At 41.1% G+C, this 8,254-nt stretch overlaps 1 protein-coding gene across 7 annotated transcripts in view; it reads left to right on the top strand.

Annotated features, from left to right (window-relative positions):
* The window catches only part of fgfr3 (fibroblast growth factor receptor 3), a 36,254-nt gene that overhangs the window by 10,802 nt on the left and 17,198 nt on the right, over positions 1–8,254 (top strand). For 5 of the 7 annotated variants that reach the window (XM_060872238.1, XM_060872241.1, XM_060872240.1 and 2 more), the window contains exons 3-5: positions 1,287–1,568; positions 4,032–4,097; positions 5,979–6,148. In XM_060872238.1, the coding sequence (XP_060728221.1) occupies positions 1,287–1,568; positions 4,032–4,097; positions 5,979–6,148 (518 nt within the window). The remainder of the gene's footprint in view (positions 1–1,286; positions 1,569–4,031; positions 4,098–5,978; positions 6,149–8,254) is intronic. The other 2 variants (XM_060872243.1, XM_060872242.1) reach the window with 1 other exon arrangement.

The raw sequence follows: 8,254 nt of genomic DNA, 5'->3' as shown, positions 1-8,254 counted from the left end.
ATCGCTAATACACACAGGTGCCTGCATCACCCCACCTAAACACACAACACATCACACAGATGATTGGGGCGAATAAAGAGAGATATGTGTGTGTGTGTGTGTGTGTGCGTGCTTGTGCATGCGTGTGTATTTTTCATCAAAGCTATAAATACATTTACACAAAGCAGTTGATTCTACTTCACAGCTCCAAATCTCTTGGTATCCAAGAACACTACAAAAAAAATTCATCAATGACTGATCAAAGAACCATTGTTTCCATTGTGTGTGTGTGTGTGTGTTTTGTTCTGGACTGACAAGTAGTTGTGCTAAGAATTTATAAAAGGAAACAGCACGGCTACAGCTCTCAAGAGGTTCCTATATCTGGTGTGTAAAAAGCTCTAACACTGGCCCCATTTTCTACTGCACGCTACCTCTTCCTCCTCCAGCACAGGACACACAGTAGCCATTTATTATGTATATTTACTATCCCTTGCCACACATTATGGCTATTATTACTCCCCAAACATCTACATACATGCAAGAACAGATTTTTCAATGAACAAAGTGCCTCAGTGACTTTTTTTGAATGAACGGCCGCATAGACAGTAGTAGATAAAATCGTCCTCTTAAAAGCAGAAAGGTAAATTTAGTGAATGAATGCAAGCAGTGTGTAAAGTCAGTGGAGGGGAAAAAAACAAAAAATGCTCAATTACACGCCTAGACAAATTTATGCTGTGCTATTTTACATTCTGTGCATGTGCCAGTATCTAAGTGCAGTATACAGTATAATGCACTATATAGGCATGTGATTGAATGAAATGATGAGGCATTATGAACATGTCTAGACATACATTAACAATAACATTTTTACTCCTTTATTTTTATATACTTCTTACACCTTTTTTTTAACTCATGAATGTATAAAAAAAAAGCATTCCAAGAAGAGAAAATCTCTGTGGCTGTTATTGTAACTCATACTGAAATACATGGACAGTGTTACAGATATGGAGATGAATAGTGAGATGAGGAATAATTCTACATGAGACTGAACGATAGTTTTTTTTTTGTCTTAATGCTTCCATCTCTTCCTCCGCAGGGTCTCTGCAGTGATCAGTATGATGGATGGCTAAAAACATGTTTGTCTTTGTATTTCTCCCAACTGTTGGTTTTGTTTGTTTAGGCTCGACTGTGGGACGCCAATATGAAGTTTTGCTTCCCGTCTGTTCTGTTGCTCCAGAAAGTAACAGCAATTACTGAGTTCTATATTGACCGTGTCACTTCCTCTCTCTCCTCTGCATGTGTCTCAGACTGGCGGTCAAGCGAGACAGAGACGGAGCTGGAGACGGAGGTGTTTCTAGAGGACTACGTGGTAGCCGTGGGGGACTCGTTGGACCTTCCGTGTAACGCACCCAACTTCATGTCTGTCACATGGCAGAAAGACGGTGAAGTTGTGCTTCCTGGCAACCGCACCCGGCTGAACCACAAGGAGTTGCACATCAACAACGTCTCATACGACGACTCGGGTGTCTACTCCTGCAGATATGAACAGGGCAACACGCTACTCGCCAACTATACCATAAGAGTCACTGGTCAGTACACTCCATATATTTCCAGACATCCCTCATACTTCTCACTCCTCCCTGCACTAATATGTTGGGAATTGAGGATCAACATTGTTCTGTTTTTCTCGCAACAGACCATATAGCTCATGTTTTAGCTTGCAATGACCTGATTGCTGTGTGTGTAGGCAGTGGCTTTCAGCCAATCAGCATTCGAGTCAAATACATTTACAGGTAATCATATGTTTCAGCATTCAGACACAAGAAGACAAACACGATTATCCATAAATTCTCAGAGAGGCATGGCAAGTACCAGCTTTTGTAATCTGCTTTTCACAAACTGAGAGAGAGAGAGACAGAGAGAGAGAAGGGGGGGTGTTGTTGCTCCTTGCTATTTTCTGCAGTCAGGTTATATGCTCTTCCTGCAAGCAAGCAAATATTAAAATGTTGTAATCTGTGTTCATTAGAGCTTTCAAACATGCATACAAATTCACACACACACACACACACACACACACACACACACACACACACACACACACACGGTTGGTTAAACATTGTTATGTTTTGAGACCAGAACACATAATTATCACAGAGACAATAAAGATGCTCTAATTGCAATTATGGAATGAACAGATTGGTATTGTTGGGAAGTTGTGTATTTGCATATTTGTGTATATGTGTGCATACGCCAGTGTCTGCTTCCTCATAAGTGTGTGTAATTGGTAGCATGGGTTGGACTGAGGTCCTGTAAACTTCGGATCTCGGGGATACCAGCTGAGCTGCTCATTGACAACTAATTAGAGAGCAATTGTCTGGAATCACTTCATCATTTGAACCAGATGGAGAGGGAGAGAGAGAAAGAGAGAGAGAGAGAGAGAGAGAGAGAGGGAGAAGTGAGTTTTCCTCTTTTACACATGTTTGGCATTAGTCCAGCTCCATTTAGCTCGTCTGCAGTCCTCTGTCAATACAGAGAGACAGAAAAAAAAACAATTGGCTGCAAATTCTGAAACAATTACAGCACATCGATAAAATGTCCATAAAGACAGCAATATCCTGTTCTGCTCGCTTAATCACACACCTCCACCGTGATTATCACAAACACACACTCAAATCCAAAACATACCTAAGTCATTGCATCTCATCTCTGAACAGTGAGTCAAGCTGTGTTCAAGTCAAGCCCTAAATACGGTTCAGACGGAGAACAGAGAACAGAGGAGACATTATTTAAATGCTTTTTTCTTGTCATTTTTGGTTCTCCGTTTTAAGTTTTTGAACTTCTCCCTCTCTTCTGGTGACTGCTGACCTGCATAGCAGATACAGTAAAACACCAATCTCTCTGGCACCACAGACTCTGTAAACATCAAGAAAACTAATAATTGAAACTAATGGCATCCACCCAACCAGGACAAGAAGTACTTGTATTTAAAGCATTGCCCGTCGATTCATAAAGCCCTCCTTTAGCACTACATGTACATTTAGGGCATTTGGCAGATGCCGTCATCCAGAGCAACTTACAGAAGTGCTTTCAAAGTCTCTGTCGATGAATACATCCATAAGCACCAGCAGCTTGAGCTTTCCTGGACACAAGAAAAGAATTTCACAGTTTGAGATTTAAAAATGAACAGCTACAGCTCATTTCTGTACAAATCACAGATTGAACCTTTTATTTATCAAATGATCTGTAATATTTCATATTTCATATTTAATCATTCTCATGGTGAGTTTGGGGTCTCAAAAGCCAAGTACAAGTTGAATCCTGAGTCACAAATAAATGACTCACACACACACACACACACACACACACACACACACATACACAGACACACACAGCATGTTAGATAGACAACAGACAAATGGTGTTTTTCAGGAGGCTGAAAGGTTTTTTATATCAGTTTAAACTCACAGGTTTTTAGTGTTAATTGATCAATAATGGCAGCTAGTGTCTGAGCTGGCTGATGTATAGCGTGTTTGTGTAAAGTGTGTGGAGCCACTACCTGTGTGACGGACTGTTGAGGAACTGAGAGAATAATCTCACTTTTTTCATGGCAGTGTTATTTTTTCCACCCCTTGAATAGGTTCATTTAGAACTACCATATGGGAGGGAGGCCAGAAGAATGTGTGTGTGTGTGTGTGTGTGTGTGTGTGTGTCTGTGTGTGTGTGTGTAATAATACAGCTGTTGTTAAAAATCTCATGAACTTTTTGCTGAGTGCCTACTAACATCTGCCAGCCATTTAGTGCTGTGTGTGTTTTTGTGTGTGTGTTTGTGTGTGTGTGTGTGTGGGGGGGGGTGTAAGGGGAGCTCCTGGGTGTTTGTGTATGCAGTAATTGCTTTTGATTTGTTATCAGTTCAGTTTTTTTCCCATTCACTGGAACATGAACAGATTCATTGTTGTGTGAGGAAACCGTAGTGCCACAAGGTAATACTAATACTACTCTCTCTCTCTCTCTCTCTCTCTCTCTCTGTCTCTCTCTCTCTCTCCGTCATTTAGATTCCCTCTCATCTGGGGACGATGAAGATTATGATGAGGAGCCAGACGATGCAGGTAATGAAAATGGTGTGTTCCCTCAATTCATCTATTTTTCTTATTCTTCTTTTTGAATTAGCGCTTTCATTTGGTTTCCTGTATTTGACTTTGCTCACTCTAGAACCGTCGTTCACTGTTTCAGCTTACATTTCATTTCATCATCTACTTTCCCCTGTTACTAAAAACAGGGTCCCGCAAGGAGCGTGTGTGTTTGTGTGTGTGTGTGTGTGACTGAGAGAGTGAGAGAAAGAGATAATTGGAGTTTTGCTGACAGCTCCTGTGGCTCTTTGGACAGGGAACACAAGGGTAACAGGAAATACAGTGAAAGCAATAAAACAGTGTAACTGAGAGGAATCACTCCAAAGTAAAATTTAAAAAAGCTTGTAACGTAAAGATCTGTATGCTTGTGTACGAAACAGCGAGGGGGCGAGGGAGAAGTGTGTGCTGTGTGACTAGTGGGTGGGGAACAGCGAGGAGGAGATTAGCTGAGAACTTAAAACCCCTTTAGAGTGTAATGAGCATTAATCCACTTGTAATGGGAGAGAGAGATTGAGACGTCATGTGAAAGTTCAGACTGGATTTAGAACATGTGAGTAGTCTGAATGATGACATCATCCTCATCCTCCTCCTCCTTCGCTCTCAGCTATGTCTCCACTTTTTTTTAGCTATATCTCAGTGTGTCTGTTGCAGTTCTGCATACACTGCACAGCTGATAAGTGAAGCGTTTGTTTATAATGGGCAGACCAGGGATGGGCTTTCGCTCCTCTGGACCCTGCACTTTTACGTTCCGAGCGTCTTGTCTGCATCACCCTCAGGGCTCATGGGGGGGTTCGGGGCAGCTTTGGACAGCCGTGCTGTGCTTTGTGAGCTTATTTTGGCAGGCTTGTAGTGTTCCACTCAAAGCTCCGATTGTCCTCAGTGGATTTGACAAGAGTGTTCAAAGAGGGCAAACTACCACACACACACACACACACACACACACACACACACACACACACACACACACACACACAGGGGTCTGAGCCACTTCTTGGGCTCCTGCTTAACACGCTCCACTGACCAGCAGCAAATCATCTGAGACTCTCATAAAAAGTTCAGTGTGTATGTGTGCCAGCAGCGCATGTTTTTGTTTGTGTGTGATCGCATTTGCGTGCACGCAACTATGTGTTTTGCCGGAGCCCGGTACCCATTATATACCAAAGGAAATTCCAGCATGTTGATCACCCCTCACACTCAGATCTCTGATACCAGCTCCTAACCAGCTTGCGGCACACAACTGAGAGACGGAATAAACAGGAATATAATCAACTTTTGGTATTTTTGTTATTCTCAAGTTTTGTTCAAGATCAGTATATATCACATTCTACACATTAAAAAAAATACATTTAAAAGTTCATGTCCTGGAATTAGGAACTGATGTTAAATATATAGCTTGTAGAGTATATTATGAAAAAAGCTTACTCCTATCAATCACACATTTTTTTGACTTAGAAATGAATGTTTTTGGCTGATTTTATCACAGGAAAAGTTTCACAAAAAATAACAGATGCTGATCACTGTGTGTCAATAATTCTGAGGAAAGGATCCGTGTCCTTCTGAATCGTGTATTGGTTCACCTGCTCTGTGTGTGTGTGTGTGTTTGTGTGTGTGTGCGTTCTCTTTTCCAAACAAATCTTTATTCAGTCTTGGAATTAGACAGCCACAGAGTGCAAGGAAAACTTTCCATAACCATTCAGCAACACAGTGATTTCACTACGCACAAACACATGAACACCTGAACGCTCATAGACAAGTAACATGTGTTTCACGTAGAAATATAAGATCAATACCAATGATTTTGTTTACTAAAAGGCACAATCCAACATTCAGTTTTATAGAATTTTAACAAAATATGTGCTTTCTTCCCATCAGAGGCACCATACTGGACCCGCCCGGACCGGATGGAGAAGAAGCTCTTAGCCGTCCCCGCTGCCAACACGGTGAAGTTCCGCTGTGCAGCGGCTGGGAACCCCACCCCCACCATCCACTGGCTGAAGAACGGCAAAGAGTTTAAGGGCGAGCAGAGGATGGGAGGGATTAAGGTATGTTCCTGATCTATGTGGAGGAATGCTGAAGCAGTTAATAATGGAATTTGTGTGTGATTGTGTGTGACTATAACAGTTTACATAGATCATGACCACCCCCCCTCCACCTGTTGTTGGCACCCGACAGTACTGACGACATACCATCACTGTTTTGTTCTGCTCAGTCCGCTGTTCACACACTCGCGTACGCTCTCTCTATCCGAGACGTTATAAATCATATCGAAGAGACTTTACATCTAAGAGGGTTTACAGAGTTTGCATAAAATGAATAGATGAATTCTATAAAGCTGACAGTTAAAGTACAAAGTACAGAGCAGATTCTGAAACCGTCAGCATTGTGAAATTTTAAACAGAGATGTAATCATTTCTGTGTGTACTTTCAGTGAAACCCCATTATTGATGTCCAGCTGTTTGGTGATAAGTTCATCTGTAGGGTCAGAGTTGAAGATGGCATTGACAGCTTTATTATTGGTCAGACCTCAACACACACAGCCACATGGGATCAGGGTCAGGCCTATAGACACAACTTGACAGCTACACAATGCCATCCTGCAGCTTTTATTAAAGCAACAGGCATGAAAAAAATAAAACCTCAGCATCATGCATATGAATGGGCACTCAGTGTGTGTGTGCACGTGTTGGTTGACAAAACAAAAACTTAAAAACCCCCAAATGTTTTGTGTTTTTTCTAGATTTTTTTTCAAGAAAAAAAAAATAAGGTTTTTAATACTTAAGATGATTTTGATAACAATGCTAGAATAGTATATAATTCAATGAGGAGAAAACAGGAAGATACAAGTGTGTTTGTGTGTTTGTTTGTAATCAGGATACATAATTAAACTGTATTTAACATTTAAAGAATGTTAAAATGTTGCTTTGCCTGTATTTTATGTGGTTGCACCATATGATGGTATAATATCAATAGGTTAAGGCATGCTACACATTTCAGATGACTGAGCTGTGTACATACTTTTACATCATTCATTTTTGTAGATTGGTAGCTGATTGTCTTAAAATACTTCATTTATATTCATTGTTTAGCAGATAATGGAGTAACTAATCTCATAACACATCTGCAAGTATCATGGGATGGGATATTTTTTAACATAGCATCCACTCTTTCACTTCAGCAAGGCTCAGTTTGGACTGAGGACCTTTGTTTCTAGAGCTGCTGATCAGAATTTGATTAATCGTGTGCAAATGTGCTAAGAATGCCTAATGAGCTTTAGATGTAAGAAAATTAGCCAGTGTCTGTACTCTTATTGTCTAAAAGTGTCTGGTGTTCAGTGGAAACAGTTGCCTTTCCCACAGCTTTCCCCTACACACACACTCACACACAAACACACGTGCACACAGCTCTGTACTGACTGGCAGGCCTGTGGGGTCAAAGTTCAGCCTTCTATTGAGTTATCAGAAGGGGGCAGGTCTGCATGGGTGTTGCTGTGGCGATTGAAAATCATTGATTGACGGGAAGGCGTGGCTTTTGTCCTGGTCACATATGGCTACCAGAGTCTCATTGTTTGAATGCTAATCGGCAGTGCTCCAGTTTAGTCACAGCCCCTCAACACAGACACACACACACACACACACACACACACACACACACACACACACACACTGGCTTTTGTAAAGGAGTGTGAGTTTGGTTGGTGTGTGTAGACGATACGTTAAACAGCTCAATCAGCAAGTCAGTGTGTAGAGATTAAGTCGTCTACATCAACGTCTTAATTTTTTTCATGGCTGTTAATGGGGGGCAGGCACTTTTAGATTTGTCTTAATTACACATTATTTATGTTAATTAAAGCTGCATACATTAGCATAAATTCTTTAGGCAATTGAAGTATTTGAATTATTTATTTGCTGTTAAGGTATTTTAAGTCAATGTGCCTGGGCGTTTGTGTGAAGCTCTGAATGTGGCAGGACAGGTTCTGTGTCCTCTGCTGCTACACGTCCCAGCTGAACCGCTTAGAGTTGATTAAATCTCTCTGTATGAGTGAGGAAAATAGACTGTTTCTCTGCATTGGTTGCTGGGTGTATACATGCACATGGCTTTTACTTTGGCCTTTAGAACACTGATCAACAATTTGTGTAATTGTGTGAGAT

This window comes from Tachysurus vachellii, chromosome 6 (genome assembly GCF_030014155.1).
Source record: "Tachysurus vachellii isolate PV-2020 chromosome 6, HZAU_Pvac_v1, whole genome shotgun sequence".
NCBI classification, from domain to species: Eukaryota; Metazoa; Chordata; class Actinopteri; order Siluriformes; family Bagridae; genus Tachysurus; species Tachysurus vachellii.
Note: the sequence above shows the minus strand (reverse complement) of the source record. Positions and strands in the feature narration are given on the sequence as shown.